Source organism: Camelina sativa, chromosome 11 (assembly GCF_030686135.1).
Source record: "Camelina sativa cultivar CO46 ecotype springtype chromosome 11, ASM3068613v1".
NCBI classification, from domain to species: Eukaryota; Viridiplantae; Streptophyta; class Magnoliopsida; order Brassicales; family Brassicaceae; genus Camelina; species Camelina sativa.
This window is the reverse complement of record NC_141890.1, coordinates 32,492,915-32,507,276: the sequence shown is the minus strand read 5'-3', so window position 1 is coordinate 32,507,276 and position 14,362 is coordinate 32,492,915. Positions and strand designations below refer to the sequence as shown.

General features: G+C 39.2%; 3 protein-coding genes across 3 annotated transcripts; 1 reads left to right on the top strand and 2 right to left on the bottom strand.

Moving 5' to 3' along the window:
• Positions 1 to 393: 393 nt before the first annotated feature.
• LOC147934709 (uncharacterized) lies at positions 394 to 2,452 on the bottom strand. The gene is made up of 2 exons (XM_087472754.1): positions 2,073 to 2,452; positions 394 to 1,489 (listed from the first exon to the last, which is right to left on the bottom strand). Exons 1-2 carry the CDS (start codon positions 2,450 to 2,452, stop codon positions 394 to 396), a joined length of 1,476 nt encoding a protein of 491 aa, XP_087328880.1.
• Positions 2,453 to 5,369: 2,917 nt separating this feature from the next.
• Positions 5,370 to 8,217, top strand: LOC104720974 (uncharacterized). Its single transcript, XM_087471756.1, has 9 exons — positions 5,370 to 5,613; positions 5,702 to 5,905; positions 5,975 to 6,064; positions 6,147 to 6,254; positions 6,335 to 6,586; positions 6,667 to 6,705; positions 6,794 to 7,093; positions 7,190 to 7,708; positions 7,786 to 8,217. The coding sequence occupies exons 1-9, from the start codon at positions 5,419 to 5,421 to the stop codon at positions 8,059 to 8,061; spliced, it is 1,983 nt and encodes a 660-aa protein (XP_087327882.1). The 5' UTR covers positions 5,370 to 5,418; the 3' UTR covers positions 8,062 to 8,217.
• Positions 8,218 to 9,915: 1,698 nt separating this feature from the next.
• Positions 9,916 to 10,548, bottom strand: LOC147934708 (uncharacterized protein At4g02000-like). The gene has a single exon (XM_087472753.1). The coding sequence runs from the start codon at positions 10,546 to 10,548 to the stop codon at positions 9,916 to 9,918; it is 633 nt and encodes a 210-aa protein (XP_087328879.1).
• Between the last annotated feature and the right edge of the window lie 3,814 nt (positions 10,549 to 14,362).

The window sequence follows — 14,362 nt, the reverse complement described above, 5'->3', positions numbered from 1 at the left end:
ATATCGAAGGGAAAGATCTTCCTAGTTCCTAATTGAATGTGATGAGTAATTAGATGAAATGAGATATCTCCTAATATCTGTTTTGGAAATATATTAAATCTAATCAGTTAGTTTGTTTCTTAAAATCGTTTTGTAAAATTCTTGGAGAGAAGGAAGAGCCGAGAACTTGGCTAGGAGATCTTACACTCAACAATTAAATATGTGAATATAGAATTAATGTAAAGATTTCTGTTAAAGGTAAATATTGTATATTATATATTAAATATAATGACATTCCTTGTATCTTTTCCAATTCCAAGGTTTTTTTCAAAAATATACTTAAAAAATGTATATATGGATTATATAACGTATGAGAATACCTGTTTTTTTTTAACCTAAAAGCACTATACTTTATTAATCAAGTTTGAAAAGGTTGGTTTCTAGAGCCAACCACTCCGGAACCTTCATGTCTACATGGGAAAAAAGAGAACCTCGTGCTCGAGCACTTTTTGCAAGGTGATCAGCACAAACATTAATCGTTCGATGGATATGAGAAATAGAGAAAACCAAAAACAGTGCTCTTAAAACAGAGAAAGTATCTAACTCCGTGGAAAAAATGGACCACTCTTCAATCTCCTCTATGACTTTGATAATGGTTGCGCAATCTGTCTCAAAATGTACCAATGTCAATCCTTGTTGTAATGCTGATTCCATTGCCCAGATTAGAGCCTCCAGCTCAGAGTAAAGAACCGTGAGCTGTTTCTTCGTACCTTTCAGACCGTAAAAAATGACAGGACTCAGCAATACAAAACCTAAACTAGCAAACTGATCCTTAGTCTCCCAAGAGGCATCTAGTTGGCACCTAACTTCTCCTATAGCCACCTCTTCGTCCTCCACTTCCTCTTGTTGACTGTCTTCTGAATCCTCATAGGAATCAACTATCTGAGCCAATCTCCATGCTAGTGCTTCTGAAGAAGCAAGGTCCAGCGTATCCATCAGGGAAATATCCTTATTGCTGAACATTTTTTCGTTCCTTGACTTCCATAAATACCACAAGATCCAGGGGAAAACCGCAAGCTCCTCCTCTGTTGCTCCCTGTTCCTTAGCTCGCCAAAGCAGATAATCAAAGTTAACAAAAATAGAATCACTCGGGAACACTCCCAAAGCGGTTGCAATGTTGGATAGAGCCCACACCTGCAGAGTTGGCGGACATTTGAACAAGATGTGATTAATTGATTCCTCCTCGTCTCCACATCTGGGGCAAGTCTTGTCTGTGCCACAGTGGCGCTCTACTAGTCGACTATTAGCAGCCACACATCCGGAGAGGGCCTGCCACATAAAATGTTTAATTTTTCTCGACGTTTTCGTTTTCCAAACATGACTCTTTAGCTTGGTAGTGCTAGGTTCTAAGACCTCGAGGCTAGATTGTGTAGCAATAGCATATCCCGATCTAACGGTGTATTGTCCTGACTTAATGTAACACCAAACATAATCATCAACCATAAATCTCCTGGTAGGCTAGAGACCAGTTATAAAAGGGATATCCAACATATCCACTAGATCGGTTATCTTGTCCATATTCCAAGTCTTTGACTCAAAATCAATCAGGTGGTTCACATAGAGGTTTGGGTCCCTACCATTGCCTCGATCTTTTGCTGGTCTCGATGGTATTGTAGGGATCCAATTATCCAACCAGACTCGTGTATTAAATCTTGATTGAATGTTTTTCCTCAAACCATATTGGAGTAGCGGTTTAGCCGCCATCATGCTTCGCCACCCAAAAGATGGGGAATTTGCTTTTTTTTTTACATCCATGGGATTTGAGTACCTAAAATAACACCCCTTTAGTAATCGAGAGAGGAGAGATTCTGGATAACGCAGAAGTCTCTAGAGCTGTTTAGCAAGTAGGGCCAGGTTGAACTCCATTATCCCGAAAGCCCAGCCCCATTCTCCAAGGGAATGCTGATTTTATCTCACGCCACCTAATGCAGGCCTTTATTATTGTTTTTTGTGCTCCACCAGAATCTAGCAATTACTCCTCTAAGTTTGTTAACAATTTTTTTTGCGGTAGGAGGAAACAGGACATGACATACGTTGGTAAAGCTTGTGCAACAGACTTTATCAGAACTTCTCTGCCACCCTTTGATAGGAATTTTGCCGACCAGGAATTTATCCTAGCATTTAACCTGTCCTGTACAAAGGCAAAAACTTGTTGCTTGGAACCGCATATTGTCTCAGGTAACCCCAAATACGTCCCCATTCCTCCTTCTTTTGAGATTCCAATCTCCCTTTTTAAATCCGCTTTAAGGGCATTGTTCACTTTATTGCCAAAAAGGATAGCCGACTTTTGCTTGTCCAGTTGCTGTCCCGAAGCTGCCCCATAGCTATTTATAATCTTAAGAAGCTCAGCACATTGCTGGATGTCGGCTCTACATAAGAAGAGGTTGTCATCTGGGAAGAGTAAGTGCGACATCGAAGGGCTTCCTTGGGCTATTTTTAGACCTGTAATACGCCGTTCGACCTATGCACCATGAAGTTGGGCTATCAGAGCCTTTGTACATAAGATGAACAAAAATGGAGAGAGCGGGTCGCCTTGGCGTAATCCTCTTCTAGGGATTATATTTCCTTTTGCTTCCCCATTGATGAACACTTTATAAGAGACTGATGATATACAACACATCATCATCGAGATCCATTTATTATCAAACCCCAACTTGCGCATAAGTTTTTCTAAGAATGACCATTCCACACGGTCATACGCCTTACTCATGTCCGTCTTGATAGCAAGGAACTTGGACCTGCAAATTGGATTTGATCGTAAGGCATGGAAGTTCTCCTGTGCTAGAAAGATATTATCTGTGATCAGATGTCTAGCCACAAAGGCTGATTGGGTCTCCGAAATCAGCTTCGGGAGGGCTTTCCGCAATCTGTTGGAGAGGACTTTCGAGATGATCTTGTAGCTTACATTGCATAAACTAATAGGTCTGAACTCCCCCATTTCTCTAGGTCTCTCGTTCTTGGGGATCATACAAAAATTTTTCTCATTTAGTCTTGGATCAAAGGAACCCGTCTCGAAAAAATCTTTGACCATTTTAATGATGTCCTTACGGATGGATTTCCAAAAACGCTGAAAAAGGCTTGTCATCCCGTCTGGACCAGGCGCTTTATCTGGATTAATACTAAACACAGCCTTTCTTATCTCCCCATTCGATGGAGAATGAGTTAGCGAAGCATTTATCTCAGGCGTAACTTTTTCCGAGACATATCTAAGGGCCTCCTCTACTCATGTGGTGGTCGAAGCAGAAAAAATATCCTGGAAGTATTGTGTCGCCACAAGCTCAATTCCATCCTCCGACTCCACCAACGCACCCTCTCTGTTTTTGAGACTGAAAATATGATTTCTAGCTCGTCTTTGCTTCTTAATAGCGTGGAAAAACTTTGTGTTTCGATCCCCCTCTCTCAGCCAAGTGGCTCTACTCTTTTGCTTCCAATATAGTTCTTCCTCCCTAAAGGCAACACACAACTGCCATTTCAGCTCAAGTTCTTCCTCAGCAGACATATAATCATTTTCCTGTGCTTGCACTACAACAAATATGTACATTGATAGCAGACGGATATAGCTCATTTTCCGTCACTGCTATGAAAGATGAGATTTTTTTTCGCTTACTTTTTAATAGCATCTTATTAACGCTATGATAGGAAAATTATGTAGCGGGAAACAAAAGTGACTTTTGTCCGCCAATACTTAGTGAAATTATTCACTTAATCGCCAAATAAAAAAAAAACCCAAAAACTCGACACACTCTCTCTCTCTCTCTCGTTACAACCTAAGCTCAACCTAAGAAGATTTCTTCTTCTAAATTCTCTGTGTGTGCTCAAATTCTTCTAAATTTCTTATCAATTCTTCAGTTTTATCGCCGTTTGTGAAAAGCCCCAATTTCGCCCTAAATCTCCATATCCATCGCAATTGATAGCTCGAATCCATTTTTGAGGCATGTCTTTCTTCTTCCTCCTAATTTCGTTATTTGTTTCGATTATTTGTGATTTCAAACAGCTTTTGATTTCGATAAGGGTCAGATTTAGTTATCTGTTTTGTTAGGGTTCGATTTATCTAGATTTATTTCGTTATCTGTTTTTTAGGGTTCGATTATTTACAGATTTTGAGAATGTGGAGTTTCGAATCCATCTGTTTTGTTAGGGTTCGATTATTTACAGATTTGACTCAAAAATAGCTTTTGGATTTGAGTATTTGCGCCTTCATAAACTGAACGATTTTTTTTTTTTCCCAAGTGTTGGTGATTGAAATGTTGGGGAACTGAAGCTTCTCATTTCTCTGTACTCACACAACAGGTTAGTATCACTCAACCAATAGTTAAACATTATTATTACACACGAATATTGGTGATTGCTGTGTTTTGTCCTTTGAGTCTGATTCGTATAAATAGTGATTAGATTAGTGAGATTTTACACAGTTAGATATTGGTTTAAGAGCATCTGTATGTGTCTGAAGTAGTGCAGTATTGTCTGAATTGTTGCTTAATGTGAGCTTTGTATAATATGTATCTCTATTTTATCTATAAAGGTTAAAATTTATATTATAACATATAATGTTGGACAAGGCATGGGTGCATCTATGCAGGTAAGGAATTATATTTCATAATTAGGTTTTATTTTGGGTTTGGATACTTTAAGATGTTCTTTTAGTTATGATTTTTTTCTTTAATTATCCATTGAAGAGCTGATCCTGGTTATAAAAGTGGAGCTTGGAAATTTGTAAGGGATGTGTCTGCGGCTTTAGGTGACATAGAAATGATAATATGTCCTTGTAAAGACTGTCGTAATAGACTGTCGTAATGTAGTACGACAGTTAAACAGTGTTGTGGTTGAGCATCTTGTAATAAGAGGGATGGATGAGGCATACAAGGTGCATAGTGATTGGTATCATCATGGAGATGTGAAGTCAGTAGATGAATTTCAAAGTAAACCAACTCAGTGGAATGAGGAAGTTTTTGAGTTATATAAAGCTGCTGAATTTTTTGATCAAGAGTTGGCTTTTAGAGGTGACTTAGCTGACCAACCTGTGGGCGACTTAAGTGAGATTGCAGAGGGTGAGGACCAACAAGAGGATGAGTTCCTTGCAAAGATCCGGGATGCTGAAACCCCACTATACCCTAGCTGTTCAAACCACAGCAAGTTATCGGCTATTGTGACTTTCCCTAGCTGTTCAAACCACAGCAAGTTATCGGCTATTGTGACTTTGTTTAGGATTAAGACACATAATGGCTGGTCGGATAAGAGCTTCAATGAACTGCTTCAGACATTGCCAAGCATGTTGCCAGATGGTAATGTCTTTCACACATCATTGTATGATGCCAGATGGTAATGTCTGAAGAACATGAGCAGCCTGCTACGCGTAAAAGAAAACGAGGACCAACAAAGATGAAAAACCTAGCCAAGGATCCATCTGTTAGAGTGAAAGTTGATTACAATGTACTTGGAGTAGCGGTTGGTCCAGGGTCAGTCAAGTTGGCATCATATGTAGGGACATTGATGCGAGAACACATCCCTATCAACATACCTAACTGGAAGAAAGTGAGTCCAGATCTTAAAACACTTCTCTGGAGATCTGTTCAGGTAACAAGAATTTTTTTTTGTTTTTAAAAAGTCTCTCAATTGAACATGTTTACTTTTATAGTTATGGTGTGAGTGTAAGTGAATGCAGGCAAGGTTTGAGCTTGATGAAGATTGGCAAAGGATATCTGTGATTCACCAGATGGGACATTTGTGGCGATCACACAAGTCTGTCACGGTGAAGGCTATAAATTTGGCTGCAAATAACCAAGAGAGGATGAATTTGAGACCACCAAATATTGGTCCTGTTGATTGGCAAAAATTTGTCAAACTCAAAACTAGTGCTGCATTTAAGGTAATTACTTGTGATTATAATTGTTTAGTAGTTGATTGGTGATTAGTAATTAACATGTTTCATTATTAGGCCGTGAGTGAGAAATATAAAGCAAAAAGAAAGAATCAGATACCTCACACCACTAGTCGTAAAGGGATCAGCAGACTAACAGAAGAAATGGCAAGCATATATACTACAACTATGTTGTTTATTATTATACATAGTGCTTGTACTGTTACTGAAATTTTGTTTTCTGGAACAGAAAGCTGAAAGTGAAGATCCTTCCAGCGTGACAAGACTAGATGTTTGGATCAAGTCTCGCACCAAAAAGGATGGTACACCAGTAGATACGAATGCAGCTGATTTGATTGTAAGTCTGAATAGAGTTGTACACCAGTAAATAGTGTGTTATCGACTAGTAAAACCTGAAACTGTCTTTATGTTTTTCAGCAAAAAGCAGCTGAAATTGGTGGAAGTGATGCTCCAGCATTTTTAACAAATCCAGATGAAGATCACCTCGCCAAGCTTTTAGGACCTGACAATTCTGGTAGGCTGAGGGCAATGGGTAGAGGCATGAGTAAGACCAAATTAGCTTGTTTACAAATGCAGAGCAAGTGTATGGCTGAAATGGAAGAGCGGCAAGTAAAATTAGTAAAACAGGTCAATGCCTTGGAAAGTGAACTTGGCAGAATCAAGAATCAGGTTAGATACTTAAGAGTTCTCTACTATTCATCAGCCAGTTAGAGTAATATAAATTGATGTTATTTTTGTTTATGTTACAGAGACCAGAAGCTGAAATGGATGAAAACTCAGCTGCAAGAGTAACATATTCTTACTTCTTTTCATATCAGCTAAGTGATTCTTCTTAGTGTCGTTTATGATTCTTAGTTGCTCATGAAATTGTTGCAGAGTGTAAACAAAAGAGCACATCCTAAGTGTGTGTTTGTTGATTGGTCTGACATTGATGAAAATGTTGGTGAGGGTCGGATTCTTTCTTCTGATCCGGATGACATAGTGAATGACTGTCGTCTTGGCCCTTATGATCTCAAAGTGTTAGTTGAAGCTGCATATAAACCAGATGCATTTCTATGGAGACCTGCACAAAAGATCTTTCATATGAAAGAAGCTGTTGGACATATAATCGCATGGCCAACTGATAAGTGTAGACTGGTAGACAACAACATCCAAATGGAAGACATTGCCCCTATGGTATTTATAATTTCTAGCAATGTGTTAGCAATGTATTACCCCTGTCTATAATGCTAATTAATTATATTGGATTTGTTTACTGATTGTGTTTAACAGGGTATACAAGGAAACAAATGTAAACTATTGGATTTGTCTAAGGGTGACGTCATTGTTGCTGAGGGGCGTTGGGAGACACAAGAACCAAGTGCGTTGGTTAACGGAATTCCTCTTGGACCAAAAGCAGTTAAAGTATTTGTGGATTCAGTAAAGCAGCCTGATACATCACTATGGAGACCTACAGCTGAAATGTCATTTCTTGAGGACTGTTTGATGGCTTACGTATCTTGGCCCCTGAGTAAGGTTGATTTTGAAAATCCCTCAACTCCAACTGGTCAGAATGCTACATCACATGCTTCTTTGTCTGCATCAAAGGCCAAGTCTGCAGCCACAGCTTCTAAGTCTGCTACAGAGTCCAAAACTTCAGCAACAGCTTCAAAGGCTGCATCGCAGGCCAAATCTGCATCTATGTCTTCTAAGTCTGCATCTGGTTCTGAGTCTCCTGTTGATGATGCAACGGGTCCAATATCACCAATAAAGAATACTTTACCATCACAGTCTCCTCTCAGGAAGTCTCCAGTAAGTGTTTTCATATGTTATGAAGTTGTTTTTGTTAATTATATGATGACTGATGGTTTATATTGTAAACATGGCAGCGCATTAATAAAGTTATTTCCAAGGAGAATAAGAAGTGCAAGTTGATGGATTTAACTGAAAAGAATAGGGTTGTGGCTGAAGGACGATGGGGAACAAATGATCCAGAACATAAGGTTCACTTTACTCGCTTGGGTTCTAATGCAGTTAAAGTGTGGATAGATGTTGTGAAGGTGAAAAATGTAAAAGTTTGGAGGCCATCCGATGAAATAGAGATTATTGAAGATGCACTTAGCTCCTGCATTGCTTGGCCAGAGAACAAGGTCATTATGTCTTAAACTGATGGTTTTATTGTGTAATGTTAAGTACTTGAGATTGCTTGTTTATTTTGGATGTTCTTGAGACTTTGATGGTAAACTGATGTTCTTGAGACTTTTGTTATGTATTTTGGATCTGAGACGTTTATTAATCAGATTTTATGAGATTTTATAAAACAGGTTATGTGTGCTATAATCACATATCAGAAAATGCTATAAAAGTACAGGTAAACGTTATGATAAAAGAATATACCATAGCACAGTAAACAAGATAAAACAGCATTTCGCAACAGCTATATTAGATATGTATAACATAGCACGAAAAATTAAATATTGTATAAATTTTTGCAAAATTATAATCTTGATAATACAGCAGTTTATTAGAGCTATGCTATAAAACTATAACATAGCACGAAAAAACAAATGTTGTATAAATTTTTTCAAAATTATGATCTTGATAATATAGCAATTTCTTAAAGCTATGTTATATTTTTATAACATAGCATACGTAATAAGTGCTATTGTATATGGGGTACATATAATAACAGTGCCCTAAAACAGCGCTCATGAAAACGCTATCAAAGACCTATGATAGCGTTTTTCTCTGGTTAACAATGTGCATATTTGTTGTAGTGTTGGTCCAATTTATCCTTCAAAATTTCAATTTTCTGCATCGCATTGCTCGGGTTCTCTCTTTTCCACAAAGAGATAGCCTTCCAGCATGCTACAATCTTGGAATAGACATCAGATGGACCTTCCGTAGTCAGCTCACCCCAGCCAGCCTTAACCACATTCTTGAAACCCTATTTCCCAAAACATCTTTTGTCAAATTTGAAACTCTTTTGCCACCGACGATTACTTGATGCAATTCTAGCCAACATGGGCCGATGATCAGAACCCTAGGCTTGAGATACTCCACATTAGTGTGGGAAAAGAGATTATGCCAATCTTCGTTACCAACCACTCGATCTAGTCTACATCGGATCCTCTTTCGGTTCCTTCTTTTACCATCCCAGGAGAAAAAGTTTCCTTTATAAGGGAAGTCTATCTTCCCGCAGTTAGCCAACATGTTTCGAAAAGGAAGGAAAGATGACTCAGCTTGTTTTTTTCCCCCTTGTTTCTCTTGGTTCCCAATAATTTCGTTAAAGTCACCTATCATGAACCAGGGTCCTTTCCTTGTATGACTGATTCTCGTCAATCTCTCCCATATATCTGCTTGGTTTGCCACAACCGGATCTCCATATACAAAAGTCATAAGAACTTTATTTCCTTCCAGTGTGGTTTCAATATCTATCAATCGGTTATCAGAATAGATGATAGTCACATTATGAGAATTCATATAGAACAAAGGTAAGCCTTTGCTTCTCCCAGATGGATCCACGGTAAATAAATTATCATAACCGAAAGAGTAGGTTCCTTGTAAGACCGAGACTTCCCATTCCATCTTGGCACATACTCCCATACCTTCTTAACTTGATATCTCTGTTTCTCATAGGTACCTCGCCTTTGTGTCTCATAATTGTCGAGCTTCCTTCCTTCTAAACCTGAATGTCTATCAATCCGCAACTTTGCCAGCTGATCACCTGTCTTATGGATATAAGAGATTGTTCTTTGTGATTCAGAAGTTCCCATTGAATCTCTATCTACCTCTCGTCTCTCATAACTCCGGTACTCCAGATTGGCATCCCGAAACCTCCTCTGATCTCCTTCATAAGCACCATACATATCATCCGATCGCCTGTTTCTTCCAGAGTATCTATCCCTGGCATAAGGATGGAATCTCTCCCGATATCGGGGATTATCTTGAAAATTATACTGGTCCAGCCTGTCCCAAACCCCTTTGCTACGAAGAGTCCGTTTGTCACGTCTCTGACCTCATTGATAATAATCTCTCACAATGTTTCTCCTGACATGCGCAGATGATTCAGCATGGTCATCACCCGATCCGAAGATTCCATGACCCTTCTCTCTTTGGGGATCCGAGAGGGAAGCAGAGGCACTTAAAGATTTATTCCTCAACCTGTCCAAATCAGACAATTTAGGACAAGATCTCTCTTCATGCGAGATCCTTTTGCAAGTAAAATAATACCGATGCAAACCCTCATACCGCAATGAAACGTTAACACTCCTGCCATTATCAAAAACCATCTTACTCTCAAATTGTAAGGGATTGTCTCCATTAATTGAAACTTGAACTCTAGCACCTTCGACATCCACAACCACCACTGACCCAAGGGCTTGGCCAATTCCCTTGTAGGTTTGATCCTTCTTATAAATCGTTGGGATACCTTTAATATGCACCCAAAATAACATAGTGTTTGGGAAATCCTCCCTAATATTCGCTTCCCATATTTCAAGGGAGAAGCTCCATCGATTGAAATGACATGGTCGTCGCTGCAAAACTTTAAGAAGATCCTCTTCATTATTGAAATCGAATTGGAATTTACCATTCCCCAGATCTGTGCCCTGAACTCTTCCTTCTAGATCCCATATACACTCCTTAGGCATGAAAGCTAAAAGTACCTCCGTACTCCTCCCTTAAGTATGAAACATTCTACCTACCAAGGAATTTTTAAACTTGTCAATCAGATCCGAGAAATCAAACTTTGGAATCCTAATCACTCCTTGCTCCTCCTTCTCCCGATCCCGATCGAACATTGGTTCCTTACCACTCCTCCTTTTAAACTCAGATCTAGCCATCAACACAAGACTGTAAAACAAAATCAAAACAAAGCAAGGTATAAAACTCGTAGCAGAGTGCTAGAAACAGATTTTCCACTCCAATCCTAGAGGAAACTCCAAGCAAAAAGGATTACTGGAAAAGCTTGATGAAATCGCCTAACCCTAGAAGCGCCGCCATCAGTCGAAGTTTTTATCTCTTAGAAATTTTTATGAGAATACCTCCTTATAGACGCAAGATTTTTTCAAAAATATTTTAAAGTCTACAATTAGTAATTTCATTAATTATTTTGTACAATAAAATGATTGTAGTTTTTTTTTCACCAAAATATTATATTGATATAAGTGTAACCTTGAACTTACAAAGGATCCAAGACAATCAACCCAGTAAACCCAAGCGAAATCTACACTTTGATTCTAGCCATATTCTCTACAAAAAGATAATGTAATCAAGAGGGGAAACTGATTGCTACATACGATTGGCGATGATCCTCTCTTGTTACGCTCTTCGCTATAAGATGAGTCGCAAGATTCAGGTCCATGTCTTCCAAAAACAATTTCCAATCCAAATTTTTTTCCAAACCTGCACCCAACCAAAGGGACTGCAACTTGAAAGAAGGCCAAGCTCGAGTCCTGAGGAAAAATTCTATAAACTCTTTGTCCACTGACGTAAAAATGATCTTATTGAAGTTGTGACTCTTTATGCTTTCAATAGACCATAACCAACCATGAAATTTTGCATCTAGTTTACTAAACACATAAGCAATGGACTTTCTACTATGGAGTAGGACAGAACCAGCGTTGTTTCTGTAACATCCGCAAACCGGAATCCCGGTTTGGGAGGTGCATCGGTTGATGCATAGGGTGTGTCGGTCGATGCATATGGTGTGTCGGTCGATGCACATGGTGTGTCAGTTGATGCATGGTCGGTTTTAAGTGGACGAGTTTAAGTTAAACGCTGCGTTTTGGGGTTAGGAAAACCCTTAACTCGAGTTTTTGTCTCATTCGACGAGTTGGCCGTTTTTGAGAGAAAAGAAAAGAGAAAAAAAGTTCTAAGTGTTCTTGGTTAGATTTTGAGAGTTTGAGGTTGTTCCTGTAGAGATCTGTAGCTGGAATCGTTGTAGGAGCTTCATAGGAGCGTTGTTTTGCTTGTTTGAGTTCTGAATCTTCTTAGCAAAGGTGAGTGCAGGACCATGACTTATCTAAGCTTTAGATTTCTCTGATCTGCTTGTTTAGAACATTTTTTTAAGGCTTTGTGAAGCTTTCTTGTCGCTTGGGATCGAGTTTGATGGTTGTAGGAACGGAGATCCGGCGAGAAGTTTCAGGGAAAAACGATGCTCAGCACGTGCGTCGGTCGATGAACTTTGTGCGTCGGTCGATGCAATGCGAGGACGGTGCGTTTGACCTAGGCGCGTCGGTCAATGCCATGTGGAGGCGTTAGTCGATGCAATTAGGGATTTCGAGCATGCATCGGTCGATCCAGTGTAAGTGTCGGTCGATGCAGGTTAGTCTTGTATCGGTCGATGCAAGCTTGTGTCGGTCGATGCAACCCATGTTGGTTTCGGTCGATGCATGGTTGGTGTCAGTTGATGCAGTTCCTGGTTTGTTTGTTGATTGTTGTTTGATGGTTAGAGTATCTCAATTTCTTGTGTGTATAGCCCAATAGATGGGAGGATTGCCTCACTAAGTATTTATGATAATACTTACGCATCTCAATTGTTGTTTGTGGTGTGCAGGTAAAGGCAAAGTGTGATCGTGGAATCAAGGCAATGAGGAGGAGGATGTTCTGGAAGCTTGATTGATTGTGGTCTAGCTATTGTTAGGTTGCTAGAGTTGAGTTGATATAACATTGTGGAATGTTGGAACTTGTCATTTGCTTGTTTGGTCATTGGATTACTTCTTATTGGAATCCTTATCGTTTAATGGAATTATTTGGTTATCCGCTATTGTTGATTGTTGATAGGTTGTTAGTGGGTATGGGAACCACTAGAAATTTATTATTAAAAAAAAACGGGAATGGTTGTTTCAGTTTCTAACGACCCACACCGCTCCACTAGTATTCACATTTTGGTTCCAAGAAGATGCAAAATTACTTTTTTTAACCAGCCAAGAGGAGGTGGAGATCAATAATTTTTCCTTTGGGGGTTGACTTTGCCTTGCTATCTCCTCATCTTTCTCATTGAAGGATTGGGCATCAAGCCGAACATTTTCTCTGATTTTGATAATTGTTTCAGGAGCACTTAATCTTTTCATTTCAATGCTAAACAGATTTCTGTTTTTCCATAATTGCCAGAGAATCCAGGGGAAAGCTTTCCTAATTTCCAACTGTACTTTGGTGTTTTTACTTACTAGTAGTAGATAATACAAATTCTGAAATAAGCAGATAGGATCAAACCCATTTTCTGGGCAAGGGAAGTTGTAAAGTTCCCAGATTTGTCTTTCAACCGAGCATGCAAAGAGAACATGATTTGGGGATTCTCCCTCAAGCCCACAACTCTGGCATCTTGAATAAGCTTTCAACCCTCTAGCTATCATTTTGTCTGCAACTGGAATACCCCCTGAAATAGCATTCCACATGAAGGTCTTGATTTTGGGGACTGTACTACATTTCCAAATCTGCTCTTTTATAATCAGAATTGAGGGTTACATAAGTGCCTCTGTTACTAAGTCGATATGTTCCTTTGGTAAGCTGCCCAATAACCAGACTTTACAGAGTAGGCTCCGCTTTTTGTATGTTCCCAGAAATTCTTTTGAGAACGGAACTGGCTTAACTTTACAGATCAGCTCCACATCCTTAGGGTATAAATGATAGTTCAATTATGTCAGATCCTAAGAGAGAGTGGCATAATCAATAAGCTCATTAACCTTTAAATCCAGATCAAAAATGATATTTTTCATTAAAGGGGCTCGCATAACTCCATCGAGAACCCACCGAGAGGACCAAACAAAAGTGTATTCACCATCACCAATCATTTGTCTCAACCCTCTTTTCAAGAGATCCCTACCATGTAAAATGCTTCTCCAAGCAAAAGACGGTCTATCACCAAGGTCTGCAGTTAGAAACTCACCATCCTCAAAGTATCTGCTTTTGACGAAACTGGCAACGAGACTATTGCCATCCTGTAGGATCCTCCATGCTTGTTTGGCAAGGAGAGCTTGGTTGAATATTGGGATGTCTTTAAAACCGAGGCCACCTAGATGCTTTGGAAGACACAATTTATCCCACCCAATCCAATGCATTTTCCTTTTATCTTCTGTGGAATCCCACCAAAAAGCCGACATAGCTGATGTCAATTTCTCATAAGTGTTTTTGGGGAGTTTAAAGCAGGTCATTGCAAAGACTTGCATAGCCATAACCACAACTTTCAGGAGGATTTCTTTCCCTCCTTGAGATAGAGATTGTGCAAACCAACCTAACATCCTGTTTTTCATTTTCTCGTGGATATAGGCTAACAACTCCACCTTAGAACCTGCACCGCCTTCTTTAACAGTACCCATTTTTTCTTGAATTTGAATCCTCACTCCAACTTCAACTTTATTCCCAAAGGTGATAGAAGACTTATAAAGATTTATAAGCTGACCTATAACATCACCATAATCAGCTAGAATACCTTTTAAGGTCGAGGCTTGATCTAAAGAAACT

Coding starts and splice junctions, on each gene's coding strand:
- LOC147934709 (XM_087472754.1), bottom strand. CDS start 2,452: ATGTCGCACTTACTCTTCCCAGATGACAACCTCTTCTTATGTAGAGCC. Junction 1,490..2,072: donor GTTGCACAAGCTTTACCAAC/GTATGTCATGTC, acceptor CTAGCCTACCAG/GAGATTTATGGTTGATGATT.
- LOC147934708 (XM_087472753.1), bottom strand. CDS start 10,548: ATGCCTAAGGAGTGTATATGGGATCTAGAAGGAAGAGTTCAGGGCACA.
- LOC104720974 (XM_087471756.1), top strand. CDS start 5,419: ATGAAAAACCTAGCCAAGGATCCATCTGTTAGAGTGAAAGTTGATTAC. Junction 6,255..6,334: donor CGAATGCAGCTGATTTGATT/GTAAGTCTGAAT, acceptor TATGTTTTTCAG/CAAAAAGCAGCTGAAATTGG. Junction 7,094..7,189: donor TGGAAGACATTGCCCCTATG/GTATTTATAATT, acceptor TGTGTTTAACAG/GGTATACAAGGAAACAAATG.